The sequence below is a fragment of the Neopsephotus bourkii genome, unplaced genomic scaffold, assembly GCF_033783945.1.
Source record: "Neopsephotus bourkii isolate Nb327-2 ecotype Australia unplaced genomic scaffold, CSIRO-AGI_Nbou_v1 NB_1638, whole genome shotgun sequence".
Classification (NCBI taxonomy): Eukaryota; Metazoa; Chordata; class Aves; order Psittaciformes; family Psittacidae; genus Neopsephotus; species Neopsephotus bourkii.
This window is the reverse complement of record NW_026902113.1, coordinates 11,698,796-11,721,240: the sequence shown is the minus strand read 5'-3', so window position 1 is coordinate 11,721,240 and position 22,445 is coordinate 11,698,796. Positions and strand designations below refer to the sequence as shown.

Genomic DNA, 22,445 nt, shown 5'->3' with positions numbered 1-22,445 from the left:
CAAACTGCTCACAAACAGCAGTAGAGAAGACACTGTGTCATGATGGGAATCCCTGTTGTGTGGTCCCCTTCAGCTGCAGGAATTTTGAACTTGGCTCTGCATCCTATAGCTGTAATCCTACTTACACTTTTATACTTCATAATTTGCACAAACTATTAAGTGCTGAGTAAGTTGAGGAATGCCTATACCCTAGAATAAAGAACTATGTGGACTACCCTCAGACCTATAAATGTTATTAAGAGGCCATATCAGGCAAGAAAGATCTAACAGCTCCAAGAATGACTGCTTGGTCCTGCTCCATAGAAACCACAAGAGGATTCACTACATTATTGCTAGATTCAGGAGTGATAGCTCACAACCTGCAGACTCCTGACAAACAGGATTATAGCCCAGGAAATACAGTATTGCTACTGCAGTAATACCAAACTACAGGATGCATATGAACTTTATCTTGACTCAGCAGCCAAGATGGACAAAACAAGTAGAACTGAGTAATTCATAACTTAGTGGTCTTGATGCCTCAGTTGTCTGAGGCACCAGACAACTTTGCAACAGCAAAAGGGAACCGTAAGTCTAACAAGTTTTAATTAATACAGTAGTTATTACTAGCCATAATTCTTCCTTAATGTTATTGCTTTCATGATGTTAGGCTATGAAAAAAGCTGTAGGAGGAATTAAAACCAGTTACTTAGCAAAGGCACATCTCATTAGGGGGAAGACAGTCACTGAAGGAGGCAGACTGTCATCAGACAATTATTTTGAGGAATTATCACATTCCTCAGGAGCCACCAAGAAGACAAAGTACTCTGGTCAAGTCAGAACCCAGAGGAGAAGAGAGAAATTCCAGTGCACCCAAAGATGGGGGAAGCAAGAGTCACGGGGGGAAGAGAAACCCTCAGGGTACCACGTTTTTAAAGACTCAAATAACAGAGTGATGACTTCAGCCTAAAGAAGAAGAGAAAAAAGGGGCATCCAATTTTATGGTGGAAAAAATTTTTGAATCTTTGCCTTTCTACAGGGGCAAAGATGATTTATGTGTATTTATCCAGTCTTTTCTACAAGCTTTTGGCTGTACTGCAGTCACAGATTAAACTGGATTCAATTTGTATCTCCTCTGATTTGGAAAATACATTTAGAACCTCATCTAAAGTCTGCTGAAACCATGAAAATACACTTTTGAGGTATGAATAAGTCCCTTTATGTCTGCTTCTAAATGCATGTTTAATGGGAAATATAAAATTGCTCTGCTACAGAGATGAGTCTTAACTCAGAAGTGTACAAATAAAAGTCTTCCTGCTTTATTCTTGTAGTTTGCAAACACAGTAAAAAGTGCCATTTGAGATAAAAGTTGGAATCTTGTAGAACAGAAAACTGCAACAAACAAAAAGCTTTTAAAATTAAATATAACATTCTTATGTTACAAACACAATCTTCATATTGTTGATTATCTGTAGAAATTAAGCTGGGTTTCACCTCCTTGTATACAAGAAATCCAACTAGTTTGGCTGACATAATACTGAATAAATGTTTTAATGCAATTGCTAGGAAGCTAAATGCTAGTAAAGTTGAATAAAAATAACAGCTACAGTTGTTTCATTTTTGAAAGTATATCTTGTATTTTTATACAATGCCATATAGAACAGGGGGGATTACTACATCAATGTACTGCAATCTGAGCCACAGTAATCAAGAAAAGTAATCACAGTAAAAGATCTAAAGCAGCTTTTATCCAATTCTTAGAGAAAAAAAGAAGAAAATCTAAAAAGGAACCATAAAACAGCAAAAGGAAGAGTGTTGTCAGGGTAATTATTTAGTCTAAGTCACACAGAAAAGGGGATGTGTTGGTTAATACATGCACTTGCAGACACTAATCAACTACTCTTCTTTCAGCAATCCTTGCTTCAGCTTCTGTGCTCTCATAGCCACAGCACCAGATACCTTCTGACCAGAATTCACATCATATTAACAGACTGAGGTATTCATAAATACCGTGTCAATTGGACAAGTATTAAACCTACTCAGCAAGGTAGGTTTAGACTTTACTCTGGGAGTGTAATGAGCACTTCTGGAGGACTAGCATGTGATTTTTTTAAATAACAACTTTGCATGTCTCAGGTTTCCCTAACCAGCTCCCTGCCAGTTCTCTGCTTGTATTCTCTTTTGGTGACAAAACAGTTGTCTCTTGAAGAAAAGACAGTAAGTTTGATACTGAGTTTTCTTTACACTGCTGCAGAGTGAAGTCTTTAGAAAAATACTGCCCAAATTGAAGGAACTGGCACAAGGGGAAACAGAACTTAGCTTCTGTCTACTATTTCAAAGTGCATTACTGAACTTCAGATGGCTCTAGAACAAAATATAAAGCCAGTGACTTCAAGACATTTGTATACATGAGTGAGAGTCATCACTGGACTATGAATATAAAAAATGAAATGCCCATACATCCCTTTTCATTCTCCTACTGATTCCAGATATAGCTAAAATCTATGTTTTTCCCTTGGCCATTTTAAATATAGCTACAGAAACATAAGGACAAATTAAAGCCTCAACAAAGCAGCTAACTCACAGCTTCAGAAATACTTTTTAAGCAATATGCCTGGGATTGCCATTTGTTTCTGTATAACCATTTATTTGGAATTTCTGCCAGCACACTGTAATATGTAAATATCCAATATCAAAGTATTATGATGTTTTCAATAATTTAAAGAAAACTTATTCTGGAGTAAATCCCAGTTTGAAGACCAAAATGTACTAGGACAACAGAATGCAAGTTCACATATTTCCTGTAACAGCATCATTTCATCCTCTTATATCCAGCTATATATATGCAAGAAAGTAATGCTGCCCTGCTTTACAGTTAACATCGGGGTAGGTGTGTTAGCATTTGTCAGGAGGCCACATACAATAACCGCAATTAGGTTGCTATTTAAAAGTGAGACAGATGCCTACCATTTAAACATTGTCTGTTTTAAAGGAGGGCAGGTCCAAGTAAAGAGTTCGGAGAGATGCTTCATTTCTAAGTAATTTATCAAAGAGCTATACAGGTATAGCAAGAACTTCCAACAGATTTCCAGGGACACCTGTGTCAGAATGCCCTCAGAGCCACTTTGTAAACTAGCTTAGTGTTCGTTACAGCCCCGCTCCCACACAATGGACTGATCTGAGACATCTCAGGCTTAGAAGCAGGAGGACAGAAAGGGCAATAAATCCAGTGATTGATTTTTTTTTAACTATTGTCTTTGATTTTCAGAGCAGCACAAGCTCACGTGAGCAGGCAGATAGTCTGGCCTTGTCAGATGGAAAAGAAGGTTAAGTGTACCCCTGTGCCTAATATATTATAAATATGTAGCCACTTAATTTTCAGCCACAGTACCTACATCTACTTTAGCAAACAGTAGAGCTGAAGACAAAATATCTACAATAACCCATGGACCTGAAGCTGTTTAGCAGCTGGATTATACTGGGTGTGCTCCTGCAGAGCAGTTTCCAGATTACCTTCATCCAAAACCAATCCAGCTGGGTACTCCAAAACCACTTCAGTCTACAGACCACAGTATAGCAAATGGAGGCAATTAGGAGAGTCACATTGCATACACACTCCTGATTTGTACTGTAATGTTATTGTAGATGCATGCTCAAACAGCCTAACACTACAAAAGCATGAAAAGCTTTGTATTTTTTATCAAAACCTTCAGCAAGTATGTAGCACAAAGGATACTGAAAAATTGATTTCAGACAGGGTACATTAAATCAGAATGGCACTTTAGATACTACAAAATTCACAGATTACACCATCTACATGAACTGGGGTTCAATCAGGAAGCAGAGCATCTGGCAGTTCAGTCATGAGCTAGTTGCCCAAACATCAATTTAAAGCAAATTGTGAGCCTGAAACAGGGTGTGAAGGGCTTAAAGAGACAGGCATTTTCCTGAGAAAAGGGGAAGAGGGCAGGAAGCGAGGGAGAAAGGCAGGAGAGAAGAAAGTTGAAGAGATTTACATCACATTAACTGAACTTTTTCACTGGAAGCAATCTTATACTTGAATGCTCTTATAGAAAGCTAAGATACTCTGCATGAGACATATACGCAAATTCTGCCTTACTGTGAAGAAATCTCTGTAGAAGTGAGCACTTGCAAAAAAATAAGGCTCCATCTACAGCAATCAAAACCGGCTTCCCTCTTACTCGTGAAATGCAAGAAAGTAGAGATGTTGGAAAGAAATACTGAAGAAAAACTAGGGCTTTTATGAACATTGTCTGAAACATAAAATAATTCAATTAGGATATGGTTTATACTTAAGTATATTAGATACCATCGATGTTTATTAGCAAAAGAGGCACTAACCACATTTGGTGATACAGGGTCCAGAATATAAGGACATCTGAATATAAAGACAGAATATAAGGACATCTGGCTAACAAGAAGCTGAACATGAGCCGGCTTCAGTGTGCGCTCACAGCCCAAAAACCAACCATATCCTGGGCTGCATCAAAAGGAGTGTGACCAGCAGGTCAAAGGAGGTGATCCTGCCCCTCTACTCTGCTCTCGTGAGACCTCACTTGGAGTACTGTGTGCAGTTCTGGTGTCTTCAACATAAAAAGGGCATGGAACTGTTGGAACAAGTCCAGAGGAGGGCCACGAGGATGATCGGGGACTGGAGCACCTCCTGTATGAAGATAGGCTTAGAAAGTCGGGGCTGTTCAGCCTGGAGAAGGCTGTGTGGAGACCTCATAGCAGCCTTCCAGTATGTGAAGGGGGCCTATGGGGATGCTGGGGAGGGACTCTTCACTAGGGACTGTAGTAACAGGACAAGGGGTAACAGGTTCAAACTTAAAACAGGGGAAGTTTAGATTGGATATAAGGAAGAACTTTATTGTTAGGGTGGTGAGGCACTGGAATGGGTTGCCCAAGGAAGTTGTGAATGCTCCGTCCCTGGCAGTGCTCAAGGCCACGTTGAACAGGGCTTTGGGTTACATGGTCTAGTCTGAGGCGTCCCTGCCCATGTCAGGGGGGTTGGAACTTGATGATCTTAAGGTCCTTTCCAACCCTCACCATTCTATGACTCTACAATTCTGAAAGGGATGCCCTGCTCAGTCCAGTCAACCATCCATCCAGCCCAGTAGCATCACTGACAGCAACAACAGGACAAGGTGCTATTTCAAAAGACCAAGTAAGTCCAGTGGCTTTCTGAGATTCAGCCTCCTGCTTCCTGGACATCCACACTGTTCTGCTGAGGCTGCTAGGGGGTGCATTCCTGCCTATTTCGTTTAGCATCTGCTCATGGACCCACTGTTCACATGTTTGCCTACTCCCTTTTTGAGTCTGCTGGTACTATCTACTTCTAGAACCTGCTACAGCAAAGTTAATGAACTGCTGTGTAAAGAGGACTGAACTGTTTCCTCCGGGATTCTCCTATACTTCATGGCAAGAAATGGGAAATTCTAGACTGCAATTTGTCTTAGCCTAATGTAGATGGGCAAAATTGGTCAGAATTAACGGCACCTTAAAAGTCTCTCCGCTGAGCACATGGGGAGTATAATCTAATTAGTTCAGATGTAAGCAGGTACAATGCAAATATCTGAGGTAAACTGAGAAGAATCACACCCTTTAATGGGTCCTTTCCAATTTAAAGGATATAGCACAGTTTGATTAAATCTACTTAACAGATAAAGCAAGAGAAGTCTGTTGCTACTCTCAGAGTGCTGCCTCTGTAATCTGCCCTTTCGGGGATTAATCTGTGCTGTGGGAGAAAGATGGCATTGAAAGTAGAGGTCTTCCACAAGCCTGATCTACCATAGTCCAGGAGTTAGTCCTGCTAATTGTACATCTCCCTAAATTCCTGCATAATGATAACTAATCAACTGCTATATTTTCATTGTGGACCCAGCAAAGGATTTCACATTAAAGTATGAAATGTTCTGAGGAAAACACTGGAAATGTTATATGATAAAATATTGCAGAAGATGGTGATGAGTCATATTACTGCACAAGAAGAACTCTGACTTCAGAGAATTTCCACAGAAACACAAACAATACCTTACTGAAAAAAAAGTCATTACCATCTTTATGATCTTGTGTCTTCTCTGTGCCAAGGATTAGGAAAACTGGATTGAAAAATTAAGAAGAGCCTCAAGGGTATCATGTTCAACGGGCATATATATGACACAATCCTATTTATAACCTGATCCAGATTCACTTTAATATTGGCTAGGTATTTTGTTCATACTATTCTCTTTGCAAAACTACTACTGAACCACAGTTTGCAAATGGTTTCCATTTTTTCTCTGAGTTGCAGGTTAAATTTATTCCTGTTCAGTCTGAAGTTCTTGTATCAAAACTTTCCCTGGACTTAATTATTTCCCCCACCTGCTTCTACCATTGATCTATTTATAGACAGCAAGTATACCCTCTCACAGTGTTCTTGCCGAATAAGCCATGTTCTAGTAAGGTAATTCCTCATCTCTGCTGGAAACATCACCTGATACAAACTCGAAACAAAGGTGTCTTTGTCACAGCTGGATTATATTGGCATCTGATGGTCATGCTGTGATCAGCAAGTTCTCATTTTATGGAAAAAAATTTTGAGTCTTTCTGTTCATCTGTTTATTACCCTGATTATCCTTTGCACTGGCACTCTTTCGCCAAGTTTAGTTCATGCTCTAATTATTGCAGTCCTAGTCTGTGCCAAAGCATGGGAGCTGAAATACATTAAAAAGTTCAGCTAGGAGCTGCCCTTGGGCCTGATGCTTCTAGTTTCAGTGCAACTTTTTGTCGTATTTGCTTTAGTAATTTCCTATCTACTGCTGAAAATTCCCTTCCTCCTGTACTGAAAGGGTCATTCTCCATGTGCCACCATTTCAAGCGTCCTACTGAAAATACAGATTGATTGTTTATCAAGATAATCAGTTATCACAGAAAGCTATCAGATGGGTCTGGATTGACTTTGATACTGTAAATTCTTGGGGTTTTGTGTCCATTGCACTAACCCCCATCCTCATTAAGCTTTCCTGTCTCAGTGCTCAATGAATCCCAGTGCTCTACATGATCGCTTTTCTTGATAGATCAGATAAAAAGCATTAATTGGGTTTGCAAGTATATCCTTTTTAATCCTACCTTCTTCCCCACAACCTGAGGGCAGTATGTTTTTCCTTCAGCTGCTTTCCCTCAGGTGATTGAAGGGTATCTTGTGTTTTGTTTTAAAATAATGAGGTTTTTTATTTTTAAGACAATGCACATTTTAAATTTTCTGCTTATTGTAGTCAGTAAGTACCTAATGTATTATTTAAATTGAAATGAGGGTTGATAAATGCCTCGGAGAAAATAGTGAGGCCTGATAGGAAAAAGACAACTTTTGTTTCCAGACAGAGGAAGACTGTGGCAACTAGCATATGGCTTGCATTTACATATCACTTCCAAGTAGGGAGGCAAAGAATGCATTAATTTTAAAGTTTTAAACTCTTTTGATGTTTTAAATTACATTTTCCGAAGACGGCTCTCTTTATGTTTTGGAAAAGGCATGAAAGGTAGCTGACTGGCAAAAGGGAGGGCAAAAGAGCCAGAAGATGTGGCTACTCAATGCCCATGAAATCTTACATGGCCACCATGGCTATTTGCTTGCTCCAGCTTTACAGGGCTAAGCAGGTGCTACTGACCCTTCCTGCAGGGCGAACTGCTTCCCTGTGTCAGGAGCCGCAGCCCAGTGCTCAGGAAAACCAGAGGAGAGCAGGATGTACAGGATTTCCCCTCCCCATCGATATGCAGAAGATACCATGCCTGAAATAGATGAGACTCAGGCAAAATTTGCATGTGAACCAGAGTGTATGCCCACCATCTGAGAAGTCACAGGAACACAAAGTACCTCAACGCAATGTTTGAACTAGCCCTTCAGTACCCCCTCCTCTGATATCTACCCCACCTCTCCCTACCCTCATAGTCTGTCTACAAAAAGTCTGAGCGTGTTCGAGTTTCTCACCACAGGTTTTGTCTCTGGACAAAACAGAAAATGGGACAAAATTGGTTTGGTTTGGTTCTTGTCATTTTTTTTCACAGGATAAGGAACACTATACTCACTTCTCTCCATTACCTGCAAAAGGACCATAGGATGGCGAGCTCAAAGGCAGATGTCTCTGTTGAACATGTCTAAAATGAGCTCAAGCATGATTGCTCTCATCAGCCCTGATACAGCACTGTTGTATGACACTTGAGCTGTTTGCCCCTCACTTCAAATTATGTGGCCCTACACCAAAGGCCTGCAGGCAGCCAAGGATAGTCCATGTCTTCACTCACTAGTTGTTGTGCAGAGCCAAAGTACACACAGCTACACCCTGGTCAGCCCAGGGGACAGCTGGCTCAGAGCTGGGGAACAAGTCCTAGCTGATCATCCCTCTGGGATCACTGGGAAAGCTGCCAAACCACTTGAGGAGAAATAGCTTTACACTAAACCACATTTCATAATGGTTATTGAACAGCAAACTATTGAGAGGCCAAACAGATGCCAAACTGTGTCTCAGAGTTAATGCAAACACTGCCTGGAAGACAGTGCAATGATGCTGCTAAACTGTGAAGCAGGAGTAATTTTCCATGCTACAACCTCACTTAAACTAGCAAAATGCCCTGCTACTAACAGCCGTAACTCAGGGTGTACATGAACCCCAGGTTTAACATTATCTTTTCAGCTGTTGGATAAATGTAATTTTCTACTGATAGAACCTGCAGGTTGAGGACTATCTCAGTTGTACCCAGTTCCAATACAAACAAATTATTTTCATACTATACACAAATGTGGGGACTCTGAAAGCTCTAATCCCCATCCAGCACTCCTTTTAGCATCATGAAGTGGAGCTCAAGAACTGGTGGCCAACTGACACTGCAACAGACCATTTGTGTACTGGCTGTATCCACCCTTGATTAGGGGTACAGGTTTTCCTTCCATGTCCTCCTTGAGGACACAAGCTAATAAATAAAATTACTTGCATATCTCAGAGGTTACTCTTCAGTTAATCCATCCATTTCACAATTAGCAAAAAAAAAAGAATTAAGACAACTTTTTCAGCTAGAAAAGGTATTTACCTGTATCCAAACTACCACAATATGCTACAGTTCCAATAATCTACATGTCTATCTGTCTTCTGAAAGTACTCTAGCCTTTAAAGGCTTTGAGACATAAAACTGAGGCCCTGGGATGGTGCTTCCCAAACCTGTGCATAGTTACTGCGCAAAACAACAGTGAATTATTCAGTGGTGGGGTCAATAATTAATGTAGGGGGCTGAGAAAGTAGTATTTCCTTACACCTGTAGAAGAATAACAGTAGACTATAATAATCACTGCAATGGGTCAGGTTGTCCAACCCATCTCATTATCACTGGAGCAGTTCCAGAATAAGGTGCTTCAGAGAAAAAATTTTCAGCCACTTGCACCAACTGCTAACAAACCTGTAATTGCTTTATTACACAATCAGTGGTGTAACAGAAGAGCTGAGTCTGCCTGGCAGCTTTTTGGGCAGTTGTCATTGCTACTGTTTCAATCTTATGCCCAATGTCAATGTTTGTTTTGGTTAAATTACCTATGGATTTCACATGCCAATTGACTCCCTTGTCTCTGTATACCTCCCACTGTTATTCTTTCCTCTGGATGCCTAAACAGCCCAATCAGGCATGCCTACGTGGTCTTGGGTGTACGAAATGCTAGTGCCCCACAAGTCTGTTTCTAGTCCCTCCTTTCCCACACTGGAAACATGCTGTTCTAATGTACGTTTGACCCTTTCCAATTACCTCTCTCTCTTAGTAGTTCACTCTTCCATGCTCACTTCATTCCTAAAAATTATTCCCCAGAAGCACTCCCACAGAATGAACGGTCTCTCAGAAAAACCATAAAGGATGTATGTTAATCACCAATTTTAGTTGTCTGCAATAGTATATCAAGCTTTTAGCCACAAACACTACACAATAATATCTACTATATGCACCCTCATTTCCATGTTTGTGGCATTATGAGCCAAACAAATCTCAAGACCTTTAACACAAGAAAAAATCCTCCAACAGCACAGCAAAACACAGGAACGATACAGGAAAGAGCAAAGATGCATCACTGTTCTAAACCCTTAAAATAGAAGACAGATAATTTAGGCAAAATGCCCTAATGATCCTGGGAACCTGGCCACCTTCCATGGCACCAAGAGAGGGGAAAAAGAGGCGCAAGAAGAACCACCACTGTTCCTTGGCAATATAAATTCCTTTCTGACCACGACAGCAGATCCCCGAAAACCAGATCCCACAGGCTAGCATCAGTATCTCATTCATACCTACTCTCCTCCCTGTGGTTTCTACAAACCTATTCCAAATTACCACTTATAAAGAAAACATTCCTCTCCAGAAGAGTTCAGCTTGTGTGAAGTGGGATTTGACTGTGTAGCTGAAGGTTCTCACCTTTCATGGCTTAGCACTACAATGCCATTTCTATAACCATTTCAACGCCAACCAATTTTGAAGTGTTCTCTACTTCATTACCCTAAGCTGAGCTATGGGAAAAGGCTATTTCTGAGCTGCCCTGTACTACAGTTTGTTGGTTCTAACATCCAGACTCAGAATGACTGTGACAATTTGATGCTGCTTTTATTAGAATTTCCCTCCCTTTTAAGCATCTGCCTCCTTCAAGTAGCACTTTCCTTTTTACCAGAAACAGGAAAGAGAAGCGTGTAAATGACTGAATAATTACACTTTCACACAAAAGTGGAACAAGCAGCCCAGCTAAAAATACGAGACACAGAGTAACCGCTATGGTGCAGTAATTCTGTCCTTACAACTCTAAGACTGTTTTATTTCTTTCATCAAAGAATAAAAGGCATCAATCCGCAGCTTCAAGAAGTCAAGTCATGTTGCAGCAGGATATATAGCAACTTCACAAGGGTAAACTGACCCAATTTGAAGCATTGGGCACTCATCCAGTGAAAGAATACAGAAGGCAGTGTGTGAAATGACTGACTCACTGTATCAAAATTAAATTTTTCAATACCACATCAAAATGGAAAACCAAGAATTTCCACGGCAAAGTAAAAATAAAATGACAGATGTGTTATTTTCCCTAATTCTCAGTTCTTTGGGGAAAACTGAAGTCTCTCAAATATTTTAATTTCAACGAAGCAGCAAATTCCAGCTTCACAGGTTTTTAGATCTTGATGACTTGCTCTAATTACATGATATTATTTTGTGAAAACAGGAGGTATTTGGAATATGAAAAAAAGCTAGCTCACATGACAGGAGGGTAGTAATCACAGCTAACTATGAAGAAGAAAAAGAGGTATTTTTTAATACTACCAAGCATACTATTAAGATGCAAAACTGCACCTGAATCATATTCTTGCAGCTTTTTTTCTTGCCCTGCGTGATATACCCCAATATTCTCTTCTCATTCAAAACGAGAGGCATGTTCATGGCTGGGAAGGGAAGCAGGATGATAAACAGAATTCAAGAGCTTCTTCATGCATTTCCAAGGCCTTACACTTCACACCAAAGAGGTGCTACTTGAATATGGGAATGCACATTTTCTTCAAGAGGTATACATCTGTTCAACTTGCTAATTTACTTAACTGCTTGAAAGTGGCAGGATTCTCAAAAAAGCTTAAGGAAAAATCAGTCCTCACTTATTTTCCTTAAGCTCCTTTGAAAAACCCAGATTTAATGTAGCATGCCTCCTTTCTTTTGCAGGCTGCTATGTCCCCTACTCCCAGTGCTGGTGGCAATGTGGGGACAGCAACTGGACACCGTAAGACAAGACAGACTCTTTGAATTGGGCTCTGTCATTGTGAAGCATGGTTTGTGATTTGATTGGATCATCAGTCAGCTTCCTTAATTAACAAATAAACATCTATAAATAAAAATGAACCAGAGGACAACTCATGTCAACTTTGGGGGACTTCAGGCCATCTTGTTTCACATGTTTCTGGTTTCAGCTGGGATAGAGTTAATTTTCTTCCTACTAGGTGGTACAGTGCTGTGTTATGGCTTTAGTCTTATCCTGATCAAGGACTTTTCTGTCTTTTATGCTCTGCCAGTGACAAGGGGCACAAGAAGCCAGGAGGGAGCAGAAACAGGACACCTGACCCAACCTAACCAAAGGGGTATTCCATACCACAGCACATGGTATAGAAACTGGGGGGAGTTGGCCAGGAGAAGCCAATCACTGCTCAGGCCTGGGCATTAGTCAGTGGGTGGTTGTTGTTGTTGTTATTATTAATAACTTTTATATTATTATGATTACATTTCAATTATTAAACTGTTCATTTCTCAGCCTGTGGGTTTTACCAGCTTCTGATTCTCTTCCCCATCCAGCCAGAGGGGCAGGAAGGGTGTGAATGAGCAGCTGCATGGTACTTAGTTGCTGGCTGGGATTAAACCACTACACACATCATGTTTAATTTTCAGTGCTATATATATGCAAAACAAGACTGCAGTATTGCCTCATAAACCCAGCTCCTGCATTCCTACTCACTCACTGTCACTCCCATATCTCACCGTTTCCTCATGCATTGTCCGTTTTCCTAATACTCCTCTTTCCTATTACCCCATGGTTTATAATGACTCTTTCTGGCCTGGATTTTGCCTCCTGATGGCATACATAGCTGACCACTCTGTTGCGGTGGCCCTCCTCTCTGCGAACACTGCTTGTACACAAGTTAACACTGTACAATGACAAGAAAATAAATGAAGAATGAAATAAGCATATTACAAAAAGCATGTCACCACTGTACAGTCAGGAGCTAGCCTAACTTTCATTTCAAACTCAAGGTCAGAATTATGGAATTGATTTTAAAGCAAAACTTTATTACTTACAAAATACAAACCAAAAAATACTCAGTCGGCCTGACCACGTAATATGTTCCCAAATTACTTTCCCCAAAAGAAAAGAAATGCTCTATAATTCTACCATTTCCATATATATCTGAGTTAAGGAACCACCATTAGAATAATTAATCAACAACTATGTTCAACAGTTCCATGCCTGCAGCAGAAATGAGATTATTTTTTAAAATGCTGATAGTTAAATAAACAAATTGAGTAAACTTTGCCCTCAGCTCTGAAAAACAACTGTTCCAGAGGAACCACTACATATCCAAAAGAACATGAAAAAAGCTGACTGAGGAAAGGCATTGGAAAATCACAGTGAACTCTTTCCAGAACGTGTGTGACCAGCTACAAGTCTGTCCCCCTCCATGCCTGGCCATTTGATGTCTTTTCTAGAAGCAGGATCAAAACAAACAGCTGCTACTATCTTCCCAACTGTAAAGCAAATAGCCTGCAAAATATAATCCCAGTGGTTCCAACATTTTCTAGCCTTATTAACCAGCAAAAGGATTCCTGGGTTGACTTTTGGACTCACAAAATAACAAGGCATTTCCATAGTCCCCTGGTCAATTTCAAACCGTTCAGCTGCCTTCAGAAGTGTCCTAGCCTGACTAAACCAGAAATCAAAGCTCAGCTGTTAACATGAGACCCGAAGTGCAAGTAACAAAATGATCATGTGCAGACCAAAGTGCCAGTCCACTGGAAATGTGTGCGGCTCCCCATGAGCTCAACCCCTTGCTGAAGAGCACATTGCAGGGTGTCTCACAGCACTTCCAGACTGCCAGGCTGGAGACATTCAAAAACCCCTGGGCTTCCTATCATGTGTAAGTCACAGAGCCCTGCTGCCTCATGGCACTGGAACTACCCATGGTCCCAGTCCCTTCGTTCCCACACCAGCTGTTGTAAACTGCATCTAGAAAGATTTCTGTATCTGGAAGAATTTAGAATATAATTATTTTTTTCCCCAGAATCAAAACAAAGCTAAACATAAAACTTCGGCAGTTCTCTGTATCACAGAATCCTATCTTCTCTCAGCCTAAACATACATAAAAACGAAGCAACACAAATGTGCTTCCATGTGGCCAAATCCAGAGATTCTTAAATTGCTTTGTCTTATTCGAGTGTACATCTAAAAAGAGCCTCCCTGACAAATCTCCAGGGAGGCATATCACAAGCTTAACAGGCCAGGCTTCTTATGAGTGTTTTGTGCAGCCAGAGTAGAGTTGGAGCTGCCACAGCAAGCTAGAAGTTGCTATCACTGATATCCTAAACAAGCTGTTTACTGTTAACATAGATTGTATTTTTTCCATTGAACATCATTCTCAAAGTTTAAATCCTGCTATATAGCATTCTATTATGAATTTTCAGAGGAAGAAAACACATTTACAAGTACTGTCACCTCCACTGCCACCAAATGCATGAAGAGTCTCTTTTCTCAAGCTGCTCCAGCTGTCTTAAAAGATTTTTACCACTGAAAAGCCATTCCAGAAGCTCTTCCTCCAAGGGCCATCCATGACTTCTAAGAGTCCATCTAACTGTACTGATATTGATCTTTTATCCTTTTGTGTGTATGTGCATATGTCCTGTAAACCTTCTTCCTGTCATTGATATTTATATCCAGTATTTAGACAGCATCATTGTGAATCTAACTCCTTCTCTTCCTTGGTATCACTTGTCTCCTACTCACCCCATTTTACCAAAGGCTCCAGTCCCTTGCTGTGGCCAATATCTCTTTCTCCTCTTGTGCTTAGTTAATTACTTTTCCTTCTGGAAAACTCACCTTCTCTTTCTAATGGCATATTTTCCCTCAGGTGAAATAATTCAGAAGCCAGTCTCTTCTTTCACGCTTTATTCATACTCACATTCCACGGGTCACCTTCTCCCTCAGAGATCTGTCCAGTCTTCATTCTAGTAATTCCCTGAACATCCTGAGATGTCATCCCCAACCTGATTTTCTGTTCCATTCTTATGATTTAAACTAAAATCAGCATTCACAGTTTTACCTCTGACACTCTTCTATATTCTTTGACAGGCAAGTATTCAAGCATAAGTAGCTTTTATTTAGTACTTAAAATGGGTAACACACATCCTATAATTTCTACAACCTGTCATCATGGTATACAGAGGTCACCTCCCCTGCTTCTTCAGAAGCATTTCTTCATCATTTCCTCTCCTTTATTTTTACCACCATGGAGAGAAAGAAGAAAATGTCCTCATGTACATTTCTGGCACCTTCAGGTCTGTGCAAGCAGGCTCCTCTGATTGGCGGCTTCTTGGCTTTTTAACAACTTTGTCACAATCAGGCTGAAACGTTCCGATCAGCTTCGCCAGTTTAACTGTTCATCAGCAACAACCAAACACACAATCACACACTCAGCTGCAAGGATTAGCAAACAGCCCTCAAACTCTGCCAGCTGCTGAAACCCACAAGATTCTGCAAACAGGAGCTAAGCAAACTACACAGCATCTACATGCATGTGTCTGTTCCTTCCTTTTCTCCCCCTGTAAGAAGGATACACATCATAGTCACCATAGAAAGAATTAAAATGAAACATCTCCAAATGCCCACAGCCTGCACTACTCTTTGTTCACTGCCCTAAAGGTCATGGCTTGCCAATGATAACACCAGCTGTACAGACATATTCACAGCTTCTGTCCAGTTGAAGAAAGTCTGAAAGATAAGAGAAAAAAATGTTTTGTTCCCCAGGGTAGACTGGGAAGGAGATAATTTACTCAAAGAAAGAGTTAGGTGTGAGGAAGAAAACTAAGGTATGCTGGTTTTGGCTGGGATACAGTTAAACTTTGTCATAGGAGCTGGTATAGGGCTGTGTTTTGGATTTGTGCTGGAAACAGTGTTCCTAAGGCACGGCTGTTTTCATTATTGCTGAGCAATGCTTACACAGAGCCAAGGTCTTTTCTGCTCCTCACACCACCCCACCAGGGAGTAGCTTGCAGGTGCACAAGAAATTAGGAGCCAGGACAGCTAACACCAACTGACCAAAGGGATATCCCAAACTGTATGTCATCATGCTCAGCATATAAAGTGGAGGGAAGAAGAAGGAAGCAGGGGGTATTTGGATGTTAGCATTTGTAACCACTACATATGATGGATGGAGCCTTGCTGTCCTGGAGATGGCTGAACACCTGCCACCAACGGGAAGGGGTGAATGCATACCTAGTTTTGCTTTGCTTGTGTGTGCCTTTTGCTTTACCTATTAAACTGTCTTTATCCCAACCCACAAGTTTTCTCATTTTACTTTCTCAGTTCTCTCCCCCATTCCACAAGTGGCTGTGTGGGGCTTAGCTGCTGCCTGGGGTTAAACCACAACATAATTGCCCAAGATAACTGCCAGAGCCTTATTCTGATTTAAGTTCTACCAAGGCAAGAGAGATCAGAATTTGACCTTTTAGAAGGTGGGCATGTGATGAGTGAAGCAACTTTCTCTTACATCACAAAGTATTTCTTGCTCACCTAAGACAACACTCTCAACAGAAAGAACTGTCTCTGCACTTTCAACCTGCTGACAGTTGTGCAATAGAGGTTTCAACTTGACCTATCATGCAGAAAGCTCTAAGAGCTCCTTGCTTTCAGTCAAAAACTGGTGAACTATCTTAAACCAAAATATAAATTTCACTCTGAAAAAAATGATGTTAGACTTCATTTTCCTGGTCCAAACAATACCCTTAAGTACAGGTAGGAATTATGCCTATCAACTACTTGAAGTACTGGAAATCTTCCATAGAAACAAGATGAAACAGAAACTGGAAAAGTCTGTCATATGAAGGAATGCACGGCAACTTGAGTCCTTCCACACACTTCACTTCAGATCCCCCAAAACTGCAACAAATACAGGATTTCTTCTGCTTGAGGGAAGACGTTTAAGGGGAGAACCAAGAATGTCTTTATGAGGTTTTACTAATGCAAAATGGAAGAGTATCAAGAGTATTAAGCTTTACACTCATGTACCCAGCTACACTTTCTGAGATGAAGGAGGTCCACTCTTACTTTTCCATGAGAACACCTTATTCTCCATGTAGTCAAAATTTTTTTATAATTAAAGATCAAAGCAGCCTGTAAAGATCAAAACAGCTTTTTTGTTACAGCAGAATATTTGAGAACAATATTCCTTTTGCAAATGTGTGTGCAATCAGGTACAACTGGCAAGGGGAAGATTACACATTCTATCTTTAAATAAACGTCCTTGAAATCCAAACTCCTCTGTTTACCCCATTTTTAAATGAAACTCACATTTATTTTTTTCTTTTGATAATTAAAGCTTGAGAAAGTTACACTACAGCTTTTAATTTCTAAACATTGCATAACCATTCATAGCTACTGGCACAGAAAGCTGAAGCATCAGATCTGAATTTGCTCTATGGTTTGACTCCACTTCGTCATCTCTGGCATTTGAAAGATACCTGATTCAAATGATTACTGATTAGAATAATCACTACTGCAATAAATTGTTTGCAAATATATACTACCCAACTGATACTCAAATCCAGAAACAGAACAAATTTCTTCTTTGTTCATCTTTGAATTAAGTCTTAAGAAAGCAAGAATAGGAAAAAATCCCAAGTACTATTTATTATTATTCCTTCTTTTTTCTAAAACTTGTGCATGTCTTCACAAGCAGGATGAGCTGTGTTACCTTCAGGAAAATCCAAGTCACTCATTTGCACTGAGTGAAAGTTTGAAGGCTGTCTGAATTTTGAAAGAAACAATACCCACCGAGAAAAAAACATTCTCCTATGCTGCAATTACTGATACTTTATTAGGTTTAGCACTGAAGGTCAAGAAAAGAGTACTTACCTTTTGTTTTGGAAAGAGTTTTGGAATAGAAATCAGTCTGTTGCTACGTGACTGGTTTCCAGGCAGCAATTCCACTCACTTCTTCAGGAAAACTGTGTGTTCTTCTGTTTCTGCAAATGCTGTTTATATCGAGTAAACCCAAGTATGTTCTACTCAGACAACATACCGAGAGCCAGTAATGAAAAAATGCATTTGCAAAAACTAGAACACAATAAAATGACCTCTCAACTCTTATCTAAAGAGATGCATCATATACATGATACATTGCTGGCATTACATTTTCTGCCTGTTGTCCCAAGAGAATGCCAACTTCATGAACTATGCTTGAGCCATTCAATTTATTTTGTGAATAAACACATACAGCTTCTTCCATTTCTTCCCATGTTTGAAGGACTTAGGCATATTAAAAGTGACAAGTGTCAGTGGAAATACTATAAAAGGGTAAAGTTTTCACTGAATACTGATCAACATGCTTCAATAACAAACCAAGGATGCATCCATAACATGTTTTTTCTTACAAGGGTTTTGTATGCTATTTTTATTTGCTCTGTTTTATAAGAAGTGTCTCTTACTCTGCCCATTTAGTATCTGTTAGGACTCACTTGTGGAAGTTTAGAAAAATGAAAGGCAATTAAAAAATTCAGCACAATAGTATGAAATCCATTCAAGCTAAATTTAAACATCATTATCCAGATCAAACTTCATTGCCCTGTTTTTGCCAGCCTGAAATGAACAACCTGAATTTAATTAAACCTTTATTTGGTTATTTATCCAGATAATAAATAACTTGCTCAGAAAGACAGAGCCCAAAATCCACATTCATATCTGCTGAATTTAAAGAACTTAAAGGAAATCATTTTCTCTTTTAATGTAATTAACATCCACTACAATAGAATCATAGAATCATAGAATAGTTAGGGTTGGAAAGGACCTTAAGATCATCAAGTTCCAACCCCCCTGCCATGGGCAGGGACACCTTGCTCTAAACCATATCACCCAAGGCCTCGTCCAACCTGGCCTTGAACACTGCCAGGGATGGAACATTCACAACCTCCTTAGGCAACCCATTCCAGTGCCTCACCACCCTAACAGGAAATAAATTTCCTCCTTATATCCAATCTAAACTTCCCCTGTTTAAGTTTTAACCCATTACCCCTTGTTTATCACTACAGTCCCTAATGAAGAGTCCCTGCAATAAATCAGTAGACATCAGATTTCACTAGCTATTAAGCTTTACATTTATGATGGTCTTTGACTTGAATAAATGCAGAAAGAAGATGCTGAAAATTGCATATTATAAATAAGGAAAAAACAGCAACCATGTGTATTAACAGTTAGTCTGTTCATTTGCTAAGAACCAAACATTTATGAAAACCCACTATATCTTTTAAAAAAACAAACATGTTCCGCAAGCTCAATTAATTTCCCTGAGCAAAAAAAAAACAACAAAACAGATTGAGAGAGGAATGAATGCCACACAGAAGGAAAAAGGATTAGGAAGCAACCTGGGACCAGACCTCTTGAGTAATGTCAGAGATAAGCAGCAAAAAGTTAAGCAGCTGAAAGAGGAGTTTTTGTGGGGATAATACAAGCACATCTTTTCTGGCAGGGCTGTGAGGACTGTCTCTCCCAGCAGCACTGCCTGGCACCGCACACATGCTCCAGGTGATATGACGAAGCGGGACTATTGTGCAGCCTTACGATCCAAATCAAATGTGCTCCTGAGAGCAACTGACCCAACTCACCCACAAAACTATATGCAACCCACAGACACATATTAAAGAACAGTATTCAAGTTGCAAAGTCAGTTACTCAAGGATTACATAGAAGAATTTAATTTGCACGTGGAAATGCAGAATAGCTTAATCTTTCATTACACAATTACATGCACTTTCTCTACAGATTATTAGGCTGTGTAGTCAAAAAGCCACACATAGCATCCTACTTTGTTGCCTGCACAAGTTGAAAGGTGCCGTATCAATAAGCTATGGGGATGTAAAGGAAAAGGAGGATTTCAGTGTTAAACCTGTTCACTTCTCTGTCCTGAAGTATTCAGCTCTCTCTGCATGTACTGAAGACTCCTATCTGGAGGAGCTGTTCTGGGAGCTCTTCTGCATAAATGGCACAACCCTTATTTTCGCTGCAATTTTGGGATCTGATATGCAGACGAGGAGGAAGTATAGTATAACGGATCAATATTCTAAAAAGAGCACATGCCAGGAAAAAGGCACTAATAGTCAGTGGGCACTTAGGGTCTTACCTGCATCTGTGTTTCAGTTCCTCATTCATGAAAGGTGGAAAAAATGATACCTTGCTGCTTTACACTCTTGTGTACAAAGAAACGTCTGGTAATTGTGAAAACCCAGACTGACAGTCACTAGAACAGAACTAAACACGAGGTTCTTTCACTAAAACCAAGTACTGGTAGACTTTAATTATACTTTTTATATGGTTTAGGCAAAGTCTATGCCCCAGTTTCTCACTTGTTAAATAGAAAAGTATCTTCCTTCTCCATAGGGCTTTTATGAGAACAAGCAGGTGCTTGAAATTATGAGGGACTTAGGCAGATACCATAGTCATGTGGGATATACTCAAGGGTGAAACAGTCAGGTACACCCCACCATACTAAAAGAAGAGTTTAAAGGTTTCAGGACAACTTGATCTGAAATTTTACCCACATATTTCCCACTTATATTTTCTCTTATTTGTAGCAATAAACAGTGCAAAAGTAACGCAGGAAAGTGGCACAAAGTTGAGTAAGGCATGTGCTGGATGCTTTCCTGGTGTTCACATCTAATGTATGATACTCATTAGGATGTAACTCGTGATGGTTAAGTGTATGTTGAGCAGATGGACATTAGCAGAGTTCATAAATGTGGATTAAGGTACAACAAAGCATGCCTTAATGGCCACACCATTGCAGTTAGGCTGAATCCTTTCTCCTGTCACTGGAAGGATTTGTACACACTTTTACTTAATTCTCCCTGAGAATCCAAAATGTTTGCTTACAGCAAACATTACACCACATATAGACACACTGCATTAAAATTACATATAGTAAATTACTTATGCCCCTTACTAGACTAACTCAGGAACAGTCTTTTTACCCCTGAAGGGGTCATACTCAAAACCCTATACTCTGTCTCAGGATGGCATTGCGGCCACCTTTACCACCCCCATTAACTCACAATGAGTTTTTGTCAATACATGAGTTCTCTTCGCAGTCATATTAAACATTTGCACAGTAACCTTAGTAAGCTGACGCTGTCTGGCACTGCCAAATGCATACACTTACCCACCCAGAACAGCATTCTCAAGGAATGAGCATTTCTGCAGGATACAGAGAGCACTCTAACTCAGCGTGTTTCCACTAACTCAAAATAACTGCAGATAGAAAGTTCCTGCCTACCCTCTCTTTATCCTTTACCCCATAATCCAGCTGCTCGCACTCTGCCGGGCATGCCGGTTTGGTTTCTGCTCCAGCAGCCTCCATACCCATCCCCTTGGCACGACCCAGAGGCTAAGGAGCTGCCAGGGCCCCTTCCCACTGCTCACCATTTACCTGTAGCAGGTGGTGGGCTGCCCGGTAGCCGAGGCGCGGGCCTCCTCGCACACCGGGTGGCAGCTGCCCAGTGCCGTACCCATGCCAGGCCACCACGTAGGGGTTGTCCATGGTCAGCCAGTAGCGCACCTGCCCGCCGAAGTGCCGGAAGCAGAGCTCGGCATAGTCACGGAACAGCTGGGGCAGGACAGGGCTGGCCCAGCCGCCAAAGGCGTCCTGCAGACCCTGCGGCAGGTCCCAGTGGTACAGGGTGACAACGGGCTCGATGCCCAGGTCCCGCAGGTGGCCCAGCAGCCGGCCGTAGTGGGCCAGCCCGGCGGGGTTGACAGGCGCTGTGCCATTGGGCAGCAGCCGGGCCCATGACAGCGAGAAGCGGTAGTGCGAGACCCCGAGGCGCCGCAGCCCCTCGGCGTCGCGGTACAGGTTGTTGTAGCTGTCGCTGGCCACGTCGCCGCCCGCCGGCGTGGACGGGCGGTGGGCGAAGGTGTCCCAGATCGAAGCGCCTTTACCGCCCTGGCGCCAGCCGCCCTCTGTCTGGTAGGCGGCGCTGCCCGCCCCCCAGAGGAAGCCGTCGGGGAAGGTGTCGTGGAGGAAGAGCTGGTCCTGCGGGTAGGGCAGCCGGGCGAAGCGGGACCAAGTGCCCGCACCCTGCCCCGGCGCCCCGAACAGAGGCCGCCCCAGCAACAGCAGCGGCAGCAGAAGAACTGGCGCGGCGAGCACCATGCTGCCGGCGGGGCTCCGCGACGGCGGCTCCCTCCTCCCAGGCCCCCGCCCATTTTATCTCACCTCGCCTCTCCCCCCCACCCCCGCCCCGGTGGGCATGGCCATTAATAATTACCTCGGAGCTGCCGTCTGCATCCTTCCCTACCGGCTTCCCCTGGGAGAGCTACCTCCGGGAGCGAGACGGGGCGGGCGGCGACGAGGGGGCGGCAGCGGGGCGGGGGCTCCTCGGGGTAGAGGTGGACCCTGTCTCCCTTTCGGGGTCGCCTGTGTCACACACACACACACACACACACACACACACACACACACGCCCTTTAGGGTGTAGATCGCCGTCCGGTGGGACAGGGGCGAGCTCCGCAGACCTCTGCCCACTCCGCCGGGCGCCCTCACCTCGCTGTGGCTCCGGTGCCCTCTCGTCCGCGGGACCCTCGCCGCTGCCCTGCGCCCTTTCAGAAACGGCTTTTCTGAGGAGCCCACGGATAGACCCGATGGCCGGAGACATTCCCTCGG

At 41.8% G+C, this 22,445-nt stretch overlaps 1 protein-coding gene across 1 annotated transcript in view; it reads right to left on the bottom strand.

Moving 5' to 3' along the window:
* KL (klotho) overlaps positions 1-22,044 on the bottom strand; it is a 48,476-nt gene extending 26,432 nt beyond the window's left edge. Inside the window, exon 1 of the mRNA XM_061374536.1 lies at positions 21,213-22,044. Coding sequence (XP_061230520.1) covers positions 21,213-21,935 — 723 coding nt within the window. The 5' untranslated portion in view covers positions 21,936-22,044. The remainder of the gene's footprint in view (positions 1-21,212) is intronic.
* Between the last annotated feature and the right edge of the window lie 401 nt (positions 22,045-22,445).